Genomic DNA, 21,954 nt, shown 5'->3' with positions numbered 1-21,954 from the left:
ATGCTGGCCTACTCTCTGTGTTACTGAAATACTGAAAAAGTTCAGCAAAGGGGGATGGTCAGGAACTAGTCCTGAGGGCTGATGAAATGGGAGCTCCAGCTCTCCCTGTCATCAGCTTTCCATCCACCTTTGGAGTACTGCCCTGCTCGTATCACTATCATTTGTCACCTGGGGTCTCAGCAATTGTACAACGATGGCTCGAAATTGAGGGACTGTCGGTGCTACTGTATGGTGCTACTGTATGGTTGACTGAATGTTCCCTCAGGTATCGGTTGCCAACTCAAACATCTGTGTTTACCTCCAAACTTTTTGCAATTTACAAAGCCATTGACTATGCTCTAAATTCAAGGCGTAACTCGTTTTTAATATTTTCAGATTCAAAATCAGCCCTTCAAGCAGTTGCTTCATGCACTGCAGATTCTAATGAGATGCAGGGCCACACTGTAAATAAATTGCATTCGTGTGACAAGTCCTTCATGCTGATCTGGGTGCCTGGTCATTGTCATATCTACGGCAATGAGCAGGCTGACTTACTTGGAAAGTCGGCTGTAGAGCTCGAGGAGACTTGGGACGTTCCTCGTGATCTACAGTCGAGTCTCTCTCACTCGCAAAGGAATCAATACATCTTCTGTGGCAAAGTCTGTGGACCAGACTAAATATTCCAACATGCAAGCCATACTTTGGCCACTGGGATACTGCCAACCGCCCCAGTCACCTGGAAGAAAAAGTGTTGGCACGTTTGCGACTTAATTCCACCATAATAACTCTCATGAAACGATATATTGAAAGATGATTTACTGTGACATCCGTAATGCAGTGTTATCAGTCATATCATCCTGCCCTATCGGCGATTTATCTGTGAACGTACTGCACTTATAAATTACTGCACTCCACTTCACCTTTTCCACCATCCTGGGTGATGAGGATATTGTTATGACAGATAAATTGATGGCTTTCTTCAGAGAGACCGGATTGATCAAAGTGATGTGACTTTCGTACTGTATGGTTATGGTTTTAATCGACTGTAAATATGTATATATTGTATTTCTAATTATGGTTGACAGTTGACGTAGTTGAAATAGTTGCTGCTTCCGACTGATTAATTTAAAATTTTGATGTCCCCTACATTAAACCCCATTCTTGGCCTGACACTCAGCAGCTGATGAGTGCAAGTGTGAGAATAGAAAGGTATTGATCATTTTCAGTCGATGGTGTTCTCTTGGGTGAGGTCCTTCACCTTTTCTGGATACGTAAATTCTTTATACCATCCTATAAAAGTTAGCGCAGTTAGGATCGACAGATGGCGTATATGAAATAGTCCCTCACTCCTTCGGTTTTCTATAGTTTGTGCCTCGACTGACAGTCAGCAGGTGATGAATGCGCGTGTGTATTGTAGAAAGGCATTACATATCTGCAATCGATGGTGTTCTCTTTGTTGAAGTCTTCTTACCATTAGTGTAAGTTTAGCTTTTTGTATCTTTAGAATTTTGTATAGGTTAGCAAGTTGTCTGTTACGTTTATTAGTCTTAGGGTTTGTAAATTAGGGATTTTTTGTAATAAAAACGAAAATAAAATGAAAAATAAATTAAAAATTTATTATATACTTATGTGTGAATGTGGTAGGTGGGGGAACCCATCATCCACCAACTTAGTGTAGTGTTGCTCTGTTTTTTAGGGTAACTCTAGATTGACTGGCAAACCAAATGCTTTCCTGTAAATCAGGAATGCATTTACAACACTGGGTGGCAACCTTATAACCAACCAAAACGTGTTCCCTACGTGACAAGTTGGTTGGTGGAGGGTCAGTGCCCCTACCCGGAAAACAATTAACTAAAAATATGAACAAGAAGCCTCGGACCAGGACTGACCAAAAGGTGACGACCAAGGACCAAACAAAGGACATGATACGGATATCTACATAAAATGTAAGAAGTGCGAATGATGAGGTGAAAGAGAGACTGTCAAGGTGCTTGAGGGTGGGAAAGTGGATGTATGTGGATTAACTGAAACTAAATGGTGAGGTGAGAGTGTGACAGAATGGGTGTATGGATGGGGAATATGCGCAGGAGTAGGTGAGACTGAGAGGGCAAAAGAAAGAGTGTGTATTGTTGTGAGTAACAGATGGAAGGAGAATATAGGGGAGCATGGAGCAGTTGGCTCAAGAATTGTATGAGTAAGATTGAAAGTTGGACTACAAATGTGGGCAATTGTGTGCGTGTATGCACCAATGCAAGATCGTACAAGCAGAGTGAGAGAAAAGTTCTGGACAAATGTGGAAGTGTGCATGGAAAAGTTTGAAAGGAATGAGAGAGTGTTTTTTATTAGAGATATGAATGGAAAAGTAGTGAATGTGAAGGTGGATGCAGTAGTTGGTGAGTGGGGTGTGCCCGCAGAGAAGGATGAGAATGGCAGTGCTTTAGTGGACATTTGTGCCCGGAGGGGGTTGGTGACAGCCAATACCCTCTTCAGGCACAAAATGATCCACAGGTATACGTGGCGAATGATGAGAAGGGTGGATGGTGAGCTGAATGAACGGAAGGTAATGATTGATTATGTATATGTGGATGACTGAATGAGAAGGTGTATAATGGATGCAAGAGTATATAGAAGTTGGGGGAGTGGACTCTCTGATGACCATCAAGTGGTGGTCAGAATCAGTGTCCAAACGAAATGGAGAAATAGAAGAAGGGAAGGACAGGAGGAAGTAGCTCATACAAGGAGAGTGGAAAGGTTACAAGAGGATGAAAAACGGGCAGAATATATGACAGAAGTGGAGAAGCGATTGGGGAAATATATATTGGAACAGATGGGAGATGTGGAAGGTGTGTGCAAGATATTCACAGAAGAAATCTGTGCAGCATATGAGATGGTGTGTGGGGTGAAGAGAAGACAAAAAGGGGTGCAGGGAACAGCATGGAGGAATTAAGAGGTGAGAGATGCTGTGGCACAAAAGTAGAGAGCATATAATGAGTGGATGAGAAACAGAGGCGTGGAAGAAGTTGAGAGATGGAAGAGAGAGTTGTATGTAGAGAGGAAGGGAGAGGTAAAAGATTAGTAAGAGAGAGTAAGAAGAGAGTGGATGAGGAATTTGGAAGGAATTTGAGTGTAATGTGGAGGGGATGTAAGAAAATGTTCTGGAAAGAAGTAAAGAGAGTTAGACTGGGTGCCAAAGTAGTTAATTATAGGAGTAAAAGAAAAAAAATGGTAGATTACTAGTGGAGAAAGGAGAAAAACTGAGAAGATGAAGAGAACACTTAAACAAATTGCTCAACATAGAGAATTTTTTTTTTTTTTAATGCGAGGAACAAGGAACCAAAGGCCATGAGCCCGCAGTAACAGTTCCCTCAAAGAGAAAAACAAAATACAATAGAGAGCCAAATTCAAGGTCTGATCATTTTGAGATGCCTGGACACACTGCGTTTGAAAGACTGGAGATCATAGGCAGCAGGAAATACAGACAGAGGGAGACAGTTCCAGAGCTGACCTGTTGCATAAATGAAAGACTGGGAGTAACGGTTAACTCTTGCATTAGAGAGCTGGACAGAAAAGGGATGAGAGTTTGCTGCCAGACGGGTGCTACGCGCCCATCGAAGAGGTGGAGGAATGCAAGCAGACAGTTCAGAGGAGCAGTGACCATTAAAGTAGCGACAGAAAAGAGATAAAGATGCAACAGTGCGGCGAAGAGACAGAGGTTGAAGGGAGTCAGTAAGAGGAGGAGAGTTAATGAGACGAAAAGCCTTTGACTCCACCCTATTGAGAAGGGCTGTATGTGGGGAGCCTCCCCACACATGAGAGTTGTACTCCACACAGGGGCGGATAAAATCCCTGTATAGAGTCAACAATTGTGCAGGGGTAAAGAAAGAGCGGAGTCGGCTTAGCACACCCAATCTCTTGGAAGCAGATTTTACAAGAGATGTAATATGATCTTTCCAAGATAAGTCCCGAGTAAATGAAACCCCAAGCATGTTCAAGGATGATGCAGGATTAAGCTGAATATTATTAAACATTAGTGGGTATACCTGTGGAAGATTCTGTCGAGTTGATAGGTGTAAGAACTGAGTCTTAGATGCATTAAAAACAACCATATTATTTTTACCCCAGTCAGAGATACGAGCCATGTCAGACATTAGGTGTGCCTTGTTTGTTGAAGCAACTGTTGAGATGGGCGTTGCGGGAACCGAATGGAAAGGTGAAGGGTGGAGTCATCAGTGTATGAGTGGATAGAGTTAGATGTACAGCTTAGAAGATCATTGATGAATAAAAGGAAGAGAGTTGGTGATAGGACAGAACCCTGAGGAACACCACTGTTGATAGATCTAGGAGAAGAACGAAGATCGTCTACAACAGCGGCTATAGAACGACCAGAAAGGAAGCTAGCGATGAAGGCACAGATAGAAGGATAGAAACCGTAGGAGGGCAGTTTGGAAATTAAAGATTTATGCCAGACTCGATCGAAAGCCTTTGAGATGTCAAGTGCAATGGCAAAGCTTTCGCCAAAGTCCCGAAAGGAGGATGACCAGGATTCTGAAAGGTAGGTGAGAAGATCGCCAGTGGAGCATCCCTGACGGAACCCATACTGACGATCGGAAAGAAGGTTGTGATAGGAAAGATGCCTTAAAATTTTTCTATTGAGAATTGACTCGAAAACTTTTGAAATACAGGACGTTAAAGCAATTGGACAATAGTTGGAGGGTTGGGAGTGGTCACCCTTCTTTGGGACTGGCTGAATGAGAGCAAACTTCCAGCAAGAAGGAAAGGTTCAAGTTGACAGACAAAGGCAAAAGAGTTTGCCTAGGCAGGGTGTAAGCACAGAAGCACAGTTCTTGAGAACAACAGGAGGGACCCCATCAGGCCCATATGCCTTGTTAGTACTGAGGCCAGTGATGGCAGAAAATACATCGACTGAAGAAATTTTAATGTCAGCCATGAGGAAGTCAGAGGGGGGAAGTGATGGAGGAACAGCACCGGAATCGTCTAAGGTGGAATTGGAGGAGAAAGTCTGTGCGAAGAGATCTGCTTTATCAGTAGAAGAAATAGCTACAGAACCATCAGAGTAGAAAAGGGGAGGGAAGGATGATGAGCTAAAGTTGTTAGAAAGATTTTTGGCAAGGTGCCAGAAGGAGCGGGAAGAATTCGTGTTGGAGAGTTGAGAGCATTTAGTATGGATGAAATTATTTTTAGTAGAGCGAAGAACAGACCTAGCACGATTCCGGGCAGAAACGTAAAGATGATGTGATACAGGGGTGGGTTGGCTCCGGTACCTTTTGTAGGCCCTCTCCTTGTTGCGGACAGCATTAGAACAAGTGTGATTAAACCAAGGCTTTCTTGCGTTAGTCAAAGGATATGAGAAAGAAATGTATGCTTCCATGCCCGAGAGAATAACCTCCGTAATGTGCAAGGCACACTCAGATGGCTCCCAGCCACGGAAGCAATAATCATGCCAGGGAAAATCAAAGAAGTACTGCCTGAGAGCCTCCCAGTCCGCGGCTCCAAAATGCCACAGACGACGTTTCCCTGGAGGGTCCACAGGCCGTACCTGAGTGATAGGACGGATTAAGGTAATAAGGTTGTGATCAGAGGAGCCCAACGGAGAGAAAAGATTAACAGAGTAAGCAGAAGGATTAGTTGTGAGGAAGAGGTCAAGTATGTTGGAGCTCTCTCCAAGGCGGTCAGGGATACGGGTAGGGTGCTGTACAAGCTGCTCTAGGTCATTAAGGATAGAAAAGATGTAGGCTTGTTCACCAGGTGGATCCGTGAAAGGAGAGGAGAGCCAAAGGTGGTGGTGAACATTGAAATCTCCTAGAATGGAGATTTCAGAGAAAGGAGAAATGGATAGAATGTGTTCCATCGTAGAAGTAAGATAGTCGAAGAATTTTTGATAGTCAGTAGAATTAGGGGATAAGTAAACAGCACAGATATATTTAGTCAGAGAATGACAGGAAAGCCGAAGCCAGAGTGTAGAGAATTCAGAAGAATCGAGTTCAGGAACACGAGAGCAAGATAAGTCGTTGCGTATATATACACAACAGCCACCTTTGGCTTTGAAATGAGTATAGAGAAAGTAGGAGGATACAGAAAAGGGTTTGCTGTCAGTTGCCTCAGACAGCTGAGTCTCCGTTAGAAAAAGAAGGTGAGGTTTAGAGGAGGAGAGGTGGTGCTCAACAGAGCGAAAGTTAGAGGAAAGGCCACGAATGTTGCAGAAATGAAGAAGAAGAGAGTCAGACAGTGGTTCCAGGCACCTCGAGTCATCATCGGGAGAGGGGCGGATGGTGGGGGCATTTATGGTCCACCCCCCCTGGGGACTCCGAGGCTGTGTTGTGACGCCATGATTTTTGATTTTTGGAAAAGGAAGTGTAGTGTGTACTGTGCATGTAGTTTGGTGTAGATAGTTAGAGAAATTTGTACTGGAGAGCATGCTGGCCTACTCTCTGTGTAACTGAGACACTGAAAAAGTTCAGCAAAGGGGGATGGTCAGGAACTAGTCCTGAGGGCTGATGAAACGGGAGCTCCAGCACTCCCTGTCATCAGCTTTCCATCCACCTCGGGAGTACTGCCCTGCTCGAGTGGTGCTACAGTCTACTCCTCAGTGCTACAGTCTACTCCTGAAAGTAATGCGAGTGTAAGCGGCTGGGAAATCGCTGTGAGATGGAGAGATGCGAGAAGAGAGGAAGAAAACAGTAGAACGGAAGATGTGAAAGCAATGAAGAAAGTCAAAATGCAGAAAGCCCCAGGAATTGATGGAGTGTGTGGTGAAATGCTGAAGCATGGGGAGAGAGATTGTAGTAGAATGGATAGGGAAGACATGCAGATTGGCCTGGGAGGAAGGTAGAGTCCCGGATGATTGGAAGTCAGGTATAATTATTCCCCTGAACAAAGGTAAGGTAAAGAGGAAAAAGAAGTATGTGGTAATCATAGGGGCATTTGTCGCCTCAGTGTAATACTAAAAGTATATGGCAGGATACTTATTGATAGAGTTAGGGAAATAACGGTGGAATTAGTTGGAGAAGAACAGGGAGGTTTTAGGAAGGCAAGAGGTTGTGTAGATCAGATATCCATTCTTGGATCAATAGTGGAAAAGTTTTTAGAGAAGGGAAAAGAGTTGTATGCGGCCTTCATGGATTTGGAGAAAGCATATGACAGGGTGGATAGACAAGGATTGTGGAAGTACAGTATTAAGAATATATGGAGTCGATGGGAAGTTGCTGAATACCGTGAAGAGCATGTATGAGGGTGCTAAGCCTGCAGTGCATGTGGATAGTGAACTGACTGACTCTTTCTATTTGAAAGTTGGATTGAAATAGGGATATGTCATGTCTCCAAGGTTGTTCAATCTGTATATGGATGGGGTTATAAAAGAGATACAAGGTAGGGCAGTGAATGTCGAAGCGGCCATAATGAGAGAGGGCAGTGTTTGGAAACTCCCTGTACTGTTGTTTGCAGATGATACTGTGTTGTTAAGTGAAGACGAACGGGAGCTGCAAGGCTCCGTGGATGAGTTTGGGAGAGTATGTAAGAAACGGAATCTAAAGGTGAATGTAGGGAAGAGTAAAGTTATGGTCTTCAAGAGAGATAAGACAGTGAATGTACAGTGAGGTTGGATGGGGAGGAAATGGAAAATGCGAGTGCGTTTAAGTACTTGGGTAGTGTGATGAGTAAGGATGGACGTTTATTGGGTGAAGTGCTTGGAAGGGTACAACAAGGAAGAAAGGTTGGTGATTCCTTGAAAGCAGTGCTAAGAAACAGGGAAGTGAGCATAGAAATGAAAAAGTTACTACATGACAGTATTGTGATACCAATTCTAGCTTATGGAAGTGAAGCTTTGACCTGGTTGGAGGGACAGAAGTCAAGAGTGAGAGCTGTGGGAATGAGTTATTTGAGAGGAGCATGTGGGATCACATGGAGAGAGAGACTGACAAATGAGGAGGTGAAGGATCGTTGCGGTGTGGATGTGGATGTAATAGGAAGCGTTAGGAGAAACACACTGAGGTGGTTTGGCCATGTGGAGAGGATGGAGAGAAAAGAGACTAACGAGGCGAATGTATGTGAGTGAGGTGGAGGGGGGAAGAGGGAGGGGGAGCCCAAGGATGAGATGGAGGGATGGAGTGGAGAGGTATATGAGAGACGGGTGTGTGAGCTGGGAGCAGGGCGGTGAAATGGGGGGGGACAGGGCGACATGGAGGCGATTTGTTTGTGGCCACCCCTTTCGGGATTGAGGCGTCTGGCAATAGATAGATAGACAGACAGTATGTATTGGGCTTCGGCCCCAGTGATCCATAGGAAAAAAAAAATACATTCTAGAGAGTCCTTGCATAGTGTGGGTTCTGTAGCTGCGTAGACCTGGGATGTACTGTACTTACGCTCCGTCTTCAGTTCCCATAAGTTTTTTTTTTTTTTTTTATGTGTCCATTTTTGGGCATAGGCTTCGCAGCCTGCTCCCAAGGCCCATTAGTCCTCCTACATACTGTACCATACACCTCTACACGTCACCACTTCGGCGCTAACACCCACCGTCCATATTGAATACATGCTGGGGCTGTCTCATACAGGACTGGTGTATTGATATTAGCGGGGATATTTTTACATGTCGGGTAGATCAGTAAAGTCTGTTTTTATAAAAAATCAAATTTTTATGCTGTTCCCTGCCCCAACAGGGGTTTGAGCCTGGGTTCGGTAGGACTGCAGGACACCTCTCTATCGATTGAGCCACCGCCTCCCTCATAAGCTTTCTTATAGTGCTCCTCTAGGGCAGTGAATTCTTAAAATTATATGTGGATGCTATATTCCATTTGTGTTTAACGTGTTTAGGTGTTTTGGGTGATTTGAGTGCTGTATAATAATTATAGCCTATTCGTTTACATATAATTTAGATTTATGGGGGGCGAATTTAAAGAATTCAGATATTTTCAAGAATCTGAGATTTTGGTTATTTTGTGGTTTGATTTTCTTGAGAGTCTGTTAACTTCTATTTTTTAAATATATTTATTTAATGTATTTGTGTCTGCAGCGCCCGAGTTTTTTAGTAACTATAACGATTGCAATTAGGCTACTGTACATATATATATATATATATATATATATATATATATATATATATATATATATATATATATATATATATATATATATATATACTACCACGGATACCCGGCGTTGCCGGACCAAAAAGGCGAACACTCTAATTCTATTTTTTCTAGTTCAATTTCTCTTTTTTACTTCAGGAAGTCTATGAATACCTCTAATGCTTTTGAAGAGGGATTATAAAGGTCCAGGAACTTTCAATTTCAGCTTCGGAGATTAACACACAGTACTTGCGCCCTCTTGTTTACTCTTACAAGTGACGTCCAATTACCTACTATCGGTGACCTCAAATGACCTCGGAGGTCAACCTCACATTGCAAATGTCCAAAGTGGAGGTCATGAGAGTCTTCATGCCAAACATTGGGCTGCAGGTTCCAGTCGTTCAAGCATGTTTTACGGGTAACCTTAAATGACCTCCGACCAGCTACTTTATTGACCTCGGAGGTCAACCTCACATAGCCTACCGCCGAACTGGAGGTCATGTGAGTCTCCATGTCAAAAAATAGGCTGCAGAGGTATCCGCCGTTGCGCGGGCCAAAAGGCGAACACTTTACTGGTGACCCCAAATGACACAGATCTGAATTTTGACCCCCCAAAAGCCATCCTTGGGTCACCCTGATTCAGAATAGGCTATGCATGGGTCTGGGAGTCTTTAGCCCTCTGTATGGGCGTGACTGAAGGAGAAACAAACAAACAATGCTGCTCTTAAATATATATATATATATATATATATATATATATATATATATATATATATATATATATATATATATATATATATATATATATATATATATATATATATATATATATATGTATATATATATATACATATATGGAAGGGCAGATGAATGGAAATGAGAAAGGAAGGAGAAATCGGGGACAAGGGACAGGAAGACACTGAGTGGGAAAGAATGGACAATGGAGAGGATGATTGAGAGGGAAACGAAGATTGAGCAGGAGAGGGAAATGGAAGGAGAGGTGGACGGAAGGAAAGGCACACGAAGCGTAAGAGGAAAAATAGAAGAGGGAAAAAGGGACTGGACGAGGAGAAGAGAAGGAAGGGTAGAAATATGGGGAGAAGGAAACTGGTTGAGAGAGAGAGAGAGAGAGAGAGAGAGAGAGAGAGAGAGAGAGAGACAGACAGACAGACAGACAGACAGAGACAGCCAGACAGACAGACAGACAGACAGACAGACAAAGAGTGATACCGAATATGTGTGTGTGTGTGTGTGTGTGTGTGTGTGTGTGTGTGTGTGTGTGTGTGTGTTATTATACTGTATGGCTACGAGCTATGTATATCGTGTGTGTGTGTGTGTGTGTGTGTGTGTGTGTGTGTGTGTGTGCTGTTGTTTATGGGTTAGTATTATTTGAGTTTAATGTTGTTGTGGGTGTATCTGTATTGTATATTTTCACCATGTGTTTTTAGTATATATATATATATATATATATATATATATATATATATATATATATATATATATATATATATATATATATACTTACTGTATCTATCTACCTATCTATCTATCTATCTATCTATCTATATATATATATATATATATATATATATATATATATATATATATATATATATATATATATATATATATATATATTTACGTCCATCATCCAATCCTATGTCGCCCCATGAGCGTGGAAGCCCAGGGCTAGGCAAGTTGGTCCTGGCATTTAAGATGAGAGTGACCAGCCCACTCATCCCTGAGCGACATAACGTGAGCAATAAACCCCAATTATCCTTTGGGGATTAACCTACACAGGCTCAATTCGATTGAAGCGCCTTAATTACCCACTAAGCCACCAGGCGCCATAATTTGGTTATATGGCTACCACCTAGCCTAGTAAATGGTTTCCTGGTGTACAGGAAATCATTTGGCTTCTCACTCAGTGTAGAGTCACCCATAGGCAGAAGGATGAAGAAAAATGAAGGAAAAAGAGAAGAGGGAGTGTAAAGTCACCCAAAGGCAGAAGGAAGAGAAAAGAATTAAGAAAGAAAGACGGTAGAGGAAGGAAGGAAGAGAAAAGGGCAGACACCCAAGGCAGCACTACATTGAGTGAGTGGATGGTGAGTGCCCCCACCTACCTATATTATATATATATATATATATATATATATATCTATATATATATATATATATATATATATATATATATATATATATATATATATATATATATATATATATATATATATAGGGTTAGGCAACGTTCAAAACTGTAGTGAATACCTAACTGCAGAGTGTTTTGGTGCCTCAGCTGTGTGTAAGCTGAGGTACCGAATTTATGTTAGGCGCCTCAGCTCGTGAACTTAGTGAACCAGGACCCGGAACTACATTATGTAGTAGCGAGTTGCTATGGTGTACTACTTTTTATCAGTGTGGTGAAACAGTAGCAGTGCTACACGTCTGATGTAATCCAAGGCACTACTTGCTACTCGCTACTTTTTGTTGTGTTCGTGTTATACAGGTAGGACAAATCAGACAAGTCTGAGTTTGGTGCACGCCAATTGCCAATGGACCGTCGGTAAGGTTGACATTTCGAATTTTTTATAACCAATCTGTTGCAAATTTGGTAATGAATAATCTCTTTGGTAGTGAAGGAACATGGTTTGGCATTTACTTGAAATTTACCAATGCGTATTTTGGTGTTCATAAAAATTCTTCATTCAAGGTACGCAAAATTAATTTCCTGTGAAATCATTACCTGGTAATGATTACTGTAAGGGATAACCCATATCCTAATAGAAATTGAATACTTACATTGGTAAAAGATTAGGTGAAGCAGGATTGAATTTGGCATTAATTTTCATGAGGCTTAGTTATATTTTCATGTCCTTGTATTTCATGTGAATGAACTTAATACACAATGAAATACTGGGTTTCGACAAACAAAAGCCATAACCGGCATCTTAGATGAACTGTTCTTTGCTGGTATAAGCACCAACATGAAGAGCTGTAGTATAATTACTGTAGAAATATTATCTTTAAAAAATCTATGTGATTTAAAGTGATTTTAATGGCTAGAGTAGCGGTAGTGCACTGCTTTGCCATAAAAGTAGCTTTTGTGGTAGTGGCACTACATTTTGATACATGTAGTGGTAGCATTAGTGTCACTACTTTCAGTGGGTAGTGTGCACAAAACTGGTCATAAGGAATATGGAAGTCAGCATCGAAGTAAAAATATCATGGCAAGACCTTATTGTGACCCCAGCTCTAACATTAAAAAATGAAGCTTGGACTCTGAAGGACATAAGCTAGGTATGAGTGGAGTCGAAAATCAGTTATCTGAGAGAAACATGAATGGATATGGGCAGAGACAGACGTACAAAATGGAAGCGAAGGAGATATACTGGAAGGCAATGCGAAAATACTTTGAGATGCTTTGGTTATGTGTTTACTGAATGGAGATGACTGACAAGTAGAGTGTATGTGAGCAAAGTGAAGTGAGGAGGGTTAGGGGGTGACAGAGAATGGAACAGAAGGATGAGGAAACGGAGATGTATAAGTGTGAAGAGGTAACCTGATGACAGAGGACAGGGAGACATGGACGTGCTTTATATGTCACCACAACTTCTGGAATTATATATACATTAAAAAAAAAAAAATACTTGCAGTTACCTGTCGATACTAAGACGGTAGTTGCTACTGGCTGGACCAACATTGAACACGCCATATTTGGCGAACCGTTGCTGACCATCAAAATCTGCAAGGTCCACTCTCAGCTCTTGCAATGACCACGACGTGAGTGTATGAAGCAGGTCGAGTCCAAGCCAGAACTCTCCCTCCAATTTGCCAAAGCCCAGTTGATACTCGATCCAGGTTCGATAGAAGTCCTCGCGGGTGGTGGCATTGGTGCGGTGCTGGAAGACGGTCCAGCCGCCACCGTCAACAATGTGGTCACAGAAAACAGTAGCTGCGTCGTAAGGACGGCCAGGGTAGGGGTACACTTGCCGCACACCACGCCCGCTGTCACCAGATGCCATCAGATCCTTGCAGTGCCGGGGTCGTGCCCGCCACGTGTTCAGCTCCTTAATGGCCTCTCTCACCTCCTGCATACTCACACGCATTTCCTGTTACCAAAAATTAATTAAAAATATTTTTAAGTAACAGCCTGGGTTGAACCATGAACATCTCTTAAAGTTGATGCATCAAAATAGCCAGAGGTCTCGCATAAGATGAATATCATAGTCTAACAGTTAAAGAAATAAAACAAAAATGGGATCATGGAATTGACTTACTAACAGGGATTTCTATTTTGACCCTTTCATTATGAGATCCATACTTTAAACTGAGTACAAATATATTTTTTGGCCAAAATAAGACTAAAACTAAATTAGCGCAAGTGTACTGATGTGTGTGTGTGTGTGTGTGTGTGTGTGTGTGTGTGTGTGTGTGTGTGTGTGTGTGTGTGTGTGAGAGAGAGAGAGAGAGAGACAGATCAGGAGGATAAATAAAGCATCCACAGCATTTTGTTCTTATATTCATGGCAAAAGCGAGGTGAGTGACGGTTCAATCGTCTCTATATATATATATATATATATATATATATATATATATATATATATATATATATATATATATATATATATATATGAGCGCGTGACCGTGGTGGTGGTGTTACGAGCGTAGCGCTGTCGAACAATTAGTTGCTGGCAATCATGCTTGTTTGCATATTAATCATCGGTACTCCTTCTTTTACTGTATATATACTGCGTCAAACACCTTCAGTTTTCTTCCGTCATTATTATGTGCAGGTATTTTGGTGTTCTACACCAAGTTAGCCCTATCTACGTTATTGCATTTGCCATGGTGCTCTCAGTGATGTTTGATGGCTCCATCTTGCACATGTAGAGATATACAGTGACTGAGATTGCACGTCGTATGACCAATGTAGGTATTATTACAGGGCGGGGAGTTGTCGGTTGTACATCAATATTCATACACTACATTAGTTTCAGACAACATATTAGTCCGACTGATGATGTTTTTCATCACCAAGGCACTCGTGCTCAGGTTGTTGTAGTATATAACAACCCTAAGCTTCCAGTTCTTATCAGTAGGTTGGCAGTTTCATTTAACAATGTCCTTAGTTGCTGTCTATATATCTATATATATATATATATATATATATATATATATATATATATATATATATATATATATATATATATATATATATATATATATATATATATATATATCGTTCTCGTTTTTCAAAGCTTCAACACTTCTAGCATCTGTCGGCCTTCGTCACCTAATGGCGGTTCTCCAAGGCCGTCTGTATGTGAAGGCCTGTGTGTACTGGCACCAGCTGATGATGACGTCACAGGAGGAGTCTGTTAGTTGACGTCGGAGGGGCGCCACAAAGAGGGAGACTAGTGCCCCTATTATTACGAGTTTTTAAGCAATTGTTCATGTCTTGAGGTGTCTGCCTGTATACCAGGCAATACATAAATGACTTGTGATCCTGCTGAGCATGACTCTTGTAACATTACTTTGTGCTGGGAGGTATTATTTTATGTGAGGTGTCTCTGACAGCTGGCAAAAATGGCGGGTTGAATGGAAACAGCGACAGGCAGCTCGTTTACAGGCGTGATGAACTTCTGTCTCTGACTTCCCTCGGCATGACAGCCCTAAATGGAATTTCTGAGATGGTCAGAAGTACTGGGTATGGAAGAAAGCGAGGACAGCGTGACTGGGTAAGCGTACCATGCAGACGGAGGGGTTCAAAACTTCTCTACTAACGTGTGTTCCGGCAATGTCTGCTCCCTAGGGAATAAAGTGGATGAACTGGAACCCCACTGCAAATGGAATTATGCATACAGAGAAGCATGAGCTATCTACTGAACAGAGACTTGTCTTAATACAGAGAATGACTAAAACACTGCTTATCAAATTGATGGCTTCGAATTAATTAGAAGTGAGAGATCAGCAGAATCAGGGAAAAACGGTGGTGGTGGTGTTTGTGCCTATATCAACAAACAATGATGCAGGGATATAACTGATGTGAACAATATCTGCAATGACAATATTGGATTTTTGTCTTCATTTTGGGAGCCATTCTATCTTCCAGTGGAATTTAACAGATCTTAATAACTGTATATATCCGAGCTGGTATTAATATGACAATTGCTGAAGAACACCTGTATGATTTTTTTTTTAATGCAAGACAGAAGGAACCAACGGCCAGGAGCCCGCAAACCGTTCCTTCTAAGAAAAAACAAAATCAATACGAAAGACAGCCAAATTCAAGATCCGTTCATTTAGAGATGCCTGGACACACTGCGTTTGAAAGACTGGAGTGTCACGAATCAACTTCGCGACATTTACCCTTTGTGAAAGCCACGAACTATTAGTGGAAAACTCACTGTGTATCGCTCAGTTAACCGTTTCTCTCTCCATTTCGGGGTATACTTTTCAAAACATTCGTCACTGTTTCAAAAGTGACCGATTTAATGCACGTCACTAAGTGCTCTACTGAGCGATACAATTGTTTCTTTATTGTTCGCCCCTGCTTGCCTCAACCGTTAGCCACGCCTCTTCCGGTGGCTTCTGCGTCCTGCCCATACATCATTTGAATTGAGTCGAGTGTTTGCTCTGACGGAGAGAGGTCCTGTGCTCCAGAAGTGAGAGTAGAGAGAGGTCAGCTAGTACCCAAACTCCACTGACTTCAGGTTCTCCAAGCTCCCAGCCTTAGCTCTCCAGCTTTGGATGATACAAAGCATTCATCGACCAGTATTTCCTTTTTGTATTTTTCTAGGTTTAAGAGTTTAATTAAGGTGTTTTTTCCTAGGCGTAAGAATTTAGCTCGAGTGAGTGAGTGAGTGCGATCTCATTAATTTGATTTTGAATTGTAACGTTAAATTTATTTTGTAATCAATAAATTTAACAGTTCATTTGCTTGAGCTTAATGTAATGTAAACTCTTGTTTCATTTCTCCGCAGTTAAGCTTATTTCTCTTATAGCTCCTAGCTTGCATAAACGTTTGCCTTTCATAACTGGTATTTAGGCCAGTCTTGTGTATTAAACTTAAAATCCGTTGTGCCTCCTAGGAGTTAAGCATCAGCAAGAACCTGATACTATTGTTAGTATTAGTTATTTATTGTCAGGGGTGAAGTAACTTTCTCCAGAGGCTACAGTACTAATAAACAGCAACTGAGTGATTAGTCTCTGCTGTGTACTGTCGAGAAAGTTTATAAATTTTCGTTCTTAGAGAATCGTTGCTTCATTTAGCAAGACAATCATTGTCCCTGCTCTTTAATGTTATTGAATATTATTATCAATTAAATAATATTTAAGCATTTATTTTAAAAACCCAGTGATATTTTTAAAAACCCCGTGACATGGAGATCATAGGAAGTAGTAAATACAGACAGAGGGAGACAGTTCCAGAGTTCGCCTGTTGCATAAATGAAGGACTGGGAATAACAGTTAACTCCTGCATTAGAGAGTTGGACAGAAAAGGGATGAGAATTTGTTGCTAGACAGGTGCTACACACCCTTCGTAGAGGTGGAGGGATGCAAGCAAACAGTTCAGAGGAGCAGTGACCATTGAAGTAGCGATAGAAAACACGTAGACATCCAACAGTGCAGCGAAGAGACAGAGGCTGAAGGGAGCCAGTAAGAGGAGGAGAGTTAACCCTTGAACACGTCCCCTGTTTTTTATGATGGCAACACGTACAGGCGTAATATTTTTCCCCAATTTCGGAAAAATAAATAGTTCAACTCAATTTTTATTAAACCTAAAGGTGTCATTTGAAAGTATAACGATTGAACTTTAATTTCCATCTCTCAATAAAACCAAAAAACGAAAACGTGATATTAAATGAGAAACTTTAATTTAAAAAACTCCATAACAGACCAAAATTGTACACGGTTATGTACGGGGGTGAAATTTTACCCCAATGCACTCATAACGCCGACACTAATAGTCACAGCACCAAGCACATACCTCTCACCCACAGAGCAAACACCAAACTGAAGCTATAGCCTTACCCAGCCTGGTCTCTCTATGTCATATAGAATGCCACGTGATCAAAGTTGGCATGGGGTAAAATTTTGCCCCCGGGCGCGTTTTAGGGTTCATGAGATTAAAAGCCATTGACTCCAACCTATTGAGAAGAGCTGTACATGGGGAGCCTCCTCAAACATGAGAGTTGTAATCTACACAGGGACGAATAAAAACCGTGTATAAAGTCAACAACTGTGAAGGGATAAAGAAGGTATGGAGTCGGCTTGGCACACCTACTCTCTTGGAAGCAGATTTTACGAGATGTAATATGATCTTGCCAAGATAAGTCCCGAGTGAATGAAACCCCAAGCATGTTGAAGGATGATCCAGGATTGAGCTGGATATTATTAAACATTAGTGGGTACTCCTGTGGAAGATTGTGTCGGGTTGATAACTCTAAGAACTGAGTCTTTGATGCATTAAAAACAAGATTATTTTTACCCCAGTCAGAGATACGAGCAAAGTCTGACATTAGGTGTGTCATAGCCTCATCCCTTGTCTGTTGAAGTAACTGCTGAGATGGACTTTGCAGGAACCGAATGGAAAGGTGAAGGGTGGAATTATCAGGATACGAGTGCATAGGGTTAGATGAACAGATTAGAAGGTTATTGATGAATAAAAAGAAGAGAGTTGGTGATAGGACAGAGCCCTGAGGAACACTACAGTTGATAGATCTAGGAGAAGAACGATGGTCGTCTACAACAGCGGCTATACAGCAACCAGAAAGGAAGCTATAGATAAAGGCACAGATAGGATACAGACAGTAAGAGGGCAGTTTGAAAATTGCAGATTTATGCCAGACTCAATCAAAAGCCTTTGAGATATCAAGTGCAATGGCAAAGCTTTCCCCTAAAGTCCCGAAAGGAGGATAACCAGGAGTCTGAAATGTGGGTGAGAAGATTGCCAGTGGAGTGTCCCTGATGGAACCCATACTGACGATCAGAAAGAAGGTTCTGATAAGAAAGATGCATTAAAATTATTCTGTTAAGAACTGACTCGCAAACTTTTGAGACACAGGATGTTAAAGCAATTGGACGATAGTTCGAGGGTTGGGAATGGTCACCCTTCCTTGAGACTGGCTCAATGAGAGCAAATTCTAGCAAGAAGGAATGGTACAAGTTGAAAGACAAAGGCGAAAGAGTATACCTAGGCAGGGTGTAAGCACAGAAGCACAGTTCTTGAGAACAACAGGAGGGACTCCATCTGGCCCATATGCCTTGTCAGTATTGAGGCCAGTGATAGCAGAAAATTCATCAGCTGAAGAAATTTTAATGTCAGTCATGCGGAAGTCATAGTGGGGAAGTGATGGAGGAACTGTCACGAATCAAATTCGCGACATTTCCCTTTTGTGAGAAGCCACGAACTATTAGTGGAAAACTCACTGTTTATCGTTCAGTTAACCGCTAATTCGGACGGAAGCTTTGTCAAATCAATTTTTCATTGTCATACATGATCGTCTCTGTGTGAGACATTAGCGCTTCCGCTGAGCGATTTGTTTTGGGTGCGTTTCGCTCACTCGACCGTTAGAAAAATGCGGCCTATTGCTCCCCCTTTTTTCCCACGTTACTCAGTCCAGTTGTTGCTTTGACGGAGAGAGGTCCTGTGCTCCAGAAGTGTGAGAGGAGAGGTCAGCTAGCACCCAAGCTCCACAAGATCACAGTCTCCAGTGCTCCCACCTTGAATTGGGTGATACACAGCATTCATCGACCAGTATTTCATTTTTGTATTTTCTAGTCTTAAGAGTTTAATTAAGGTGTTTTTCCTAGGCGTAAGAATTTAGCTCGTGTGTGAGTGAGTGAGTGTGATCTCATTAATTTGATTTTGAATTGTAACGTTAAATTTATTTTGTAATCAATAAATTTAACAGTTCTTTTTCTTGAGCTTAGTGTAAAGTAAACTCTTGTTTCATTTCTCCAAATTAAGCTTATTTTCCATATAGCTCCTAGCTTGCATAGACGTTTTGCTATTCATAACTGGTACTTAGACCAGTCTTGTCGTATTAACTTAAAATCCGTTGTGCCACCTAGGAGTTAAGCTTCAGCAAGAACCTGATGTTAGTATTAGTTATTTATTGTCAGGGGTGAAGTAACTTTCTCCAGAGGCTAACAGTACAGTAATTCAGCAATTGTGAGTAATTAGTCTCTGCTGTGTACTGTTGAGAAAGTTTATAAATTCTCGTTCTTAGAGAATCGTTGCTCGATTTAGCAAGACAATCATTGTCCCTGCTCTTTAATATTATTGAATATTATTATCAATTAAATAATACTTAGCATTTATTTTAAAAACCCAGTGATATTATAAAAACCCCCTGACAGGAACATCATCAGAATCGTCTAAGGTGGAATTGGAGGAGAAAGTCTGAGCAAAGAAATCTGCTTTATCAATAGAAGAAATAGCTACAGAGCCATCAGACTAGAAAAGAGGAGGGAAGGATGATGAGGTAAAGTTTTTAGAAAAGTATTTGGCAATGTGCCAGGAGGAGCGGGAAGAATTCGAGTTGGAGAGTTGAGAGCATTTAGTATGGATGAAATTATTTTTCGCAGAGCAAAGAACAGATTTTTTTATGTGAGAAAGAAGGAACCAAAGGCTGCACCTGCAATAACAGTTCCTTCCAAGAAAAAAACAAAAACAATACGAAAGACAGCCAAATTCAAGATCCGTTCATTTACAGGTGCCTGGACACACTGTGTTTGAAAGACTGGAGATCATAGGAAGTAGGAACTACAGACAGAGGGAGACAGTTCCAGAGTTCACCTGTTGCATAAATGAAGGACTGGGGAGTAACGGTTAACGCTTGCATTAGAGAGTTGGACAGAAAAGGGATGAGACTTTGTTGCTAGATAGGTGGTACGCACTCATCGTAGAAGTGGATGGATGCAAGTAAACAGTTCAGAGGAGCAGTGACCATTGAAGTAGCGATAGAAAAGAGATAAAAAGGCAACAACGCAGCAAAGAGACAGAGGTTGAAGGGAGCCAGTAAGAGGAGGAGAGTTGATGAGATGAAAAGCCTTTAACTCCACCCTATTGAGAAGAACTGTATGTGAGGAGCCTCCCCTCACATGAGAGTTGTACTCTAAACAGGGGTGAAGAAATCCCATGTATAAAGTTGACAACTGTGTAGGGGTAAAGCACGGAGTTGGCTTAGCACACCTAATCTCTTGGAAGAAGATTTTACAAGAGATTCAATATGATCTTTCGAAGCTAAGTTCCAAGTGAATAAAACTTAGGACGATTCCGGGCAGAAACATAAACAAGATCTGATTCGGCTCTGGTATCTTTTATAGGCCCTCTCCTTGTTCCGGACAGCATTTGAACAAGCGTGATTAAACCAAGGCTTTCTTGCAGTAGTCAAAGGATCTGAGAAGGGAATGTATGCTTCCATGCCTGAGGGAATAACCTCCATAATGCACAAGACTCATCCAGATGGCTCTCTATCTTGGAAGCAGTAATCATTCCAGGGAAAATCAAAGAAGTACTGCATGAGGGCCTCCCAATCCGCAGCCCCAAAGTGCCACAGTCAACGTTTCTTTGGGGGGTCCACAGGCCGCACCAGAGCAGTAGGACAGGTCAAGGTAATAAGGTGATCGGAGGAGCCCAGCAGAGAGGAAAGATTAACAGTGAAAGCAGAAGGATTAGTCGTAAGGAAGAGGTCGAGTATGTTGGAGCTCTCTCCAAGGCTGTCAGGGATATGGGTAGGGTGCTGTACAAGCTGCTCTAAGTCATTAAGGATAGAAAAGAAGTAGGCTTGTATACCAGGTTGATCAGTGAAGAGGAGCGCCAAAGGTGGTGGTGAACATTGAAATCACCTAGAATGGAGATTTCAGAGAAAGGAGAAATGGATAGAATGTGTTCCATCGATGAAGTGTGCAAGACTGAATCTAGTTCTCCAGATGCCATTAAAATAATAATGGGAGATTTTAATGGCTCACATTTTTAAAACTGTATTCCTCATTACCAATAATATTGTCAATTGGTATTGTTCCAAGAGGTGAGAATATAATGGATCACTTTTACTGCAACGAAAAACGAGGGTACATGTCTAAAAAATTGAAGTCATTAGGCTATCGGACCATGATATGTCTTTATTAAGACGCATTTACAAGCAAAAGCTAAAAACTTCCAAACCTGTAGTGAAATCTGTCTAGACATGGACTGTCGAACTCATAGGGGCTGTTTAGACCACACTGACTGGAGTGTACTGTATGATGTAAATGCTAATATTGATCACACTGTTGATGCCCTAAATTCATACATTCATTTCAGTGTTGATATTGTGGTACCAACTAAATGCTACCCAACTAAGAAACCCTTGGTCACAAATGAACTTAAACAATTGCTGAATGAGAAGAAACGTTGGGTTGTAGGCAACGATAGGGCAAATTTAAAAACCTTATTGGAAAGAAAATGATATGATTGTCTTATGCAAAAATAAGGTACACAGAGAACACTGAAAACTTATTTAGGTGTGACACAAAGGCAATTTGGGGTGGTCTTAGGAAAGTCACTAGTTTCACAAACAGAACAGATTTGCTAGATGTAAAGAATCTTGGAAAATTATTGTAATGAACTAAATATCTACTGTAGGTTTGCCATTCATGGATTTTCCCTACACTCCATCTCTGAATTCTTGAAAACTAATAAGATGAGCAAATAGTTATAACTCAAAAAACATCACGGACAGCCTGAAGAGGGTGAAATGTGGTAAAGTGACTGGACCTGATATAATAAGTGCAAAGGTGGTTTCACTCTGTTAGGAACAACTAGCTCTAATTCTGTGTGAAATATTCCAATGCTCTCTAAACGAGGCATGCATACCAAGAGTGTGGAAAACTTCAGAGATAGTCC

At 41.4% G+C, this 21,954-nt stretch overlaps 1 protein-coding gene across 1 annotated transcript in view; it reads right to left on the bottom strand.

Moving 5' to 3' along the window:
- LOC145392332 (microfibril-associated glycoprotein 4-like) overlaps positions 1-21,954 on the bottom strand; it is a 59,883-nt gene that overhangs the window by 10,237 nt on the left and 27,692 nt on the right. Inside the window, exon 2 of the mRNA XM_080266744.1 lies at positions 12,717-13,168. Within this exon, the coding sequence (XP_080122870.1) occupies positions 12,717-13,168 (452 nt within the window). The remainder of the gene's footprint in view (positions 1-12,716; positions 13,169-21,954) is intronic.

This window comes from Coenobita brevimanus, chromosome 2, assembly GCF_032717465.1.
Source record: "Coenobita brevimanus isolate Jiangsu-jjx chromosome 2, ASM3271746v2, whole genome shotgun sequence".
Lineage (NCBI taxonomy): Eukaryota > Metazoa > Arthropoda > Malacostraca > Decapoda > Coenobitidae > Coenobita > Coenobita brevimanus.
Note: the sequence above shows the minus strand (reverse complement) of the source record. Positions and strands in the feature narration are given on the sequence as shown.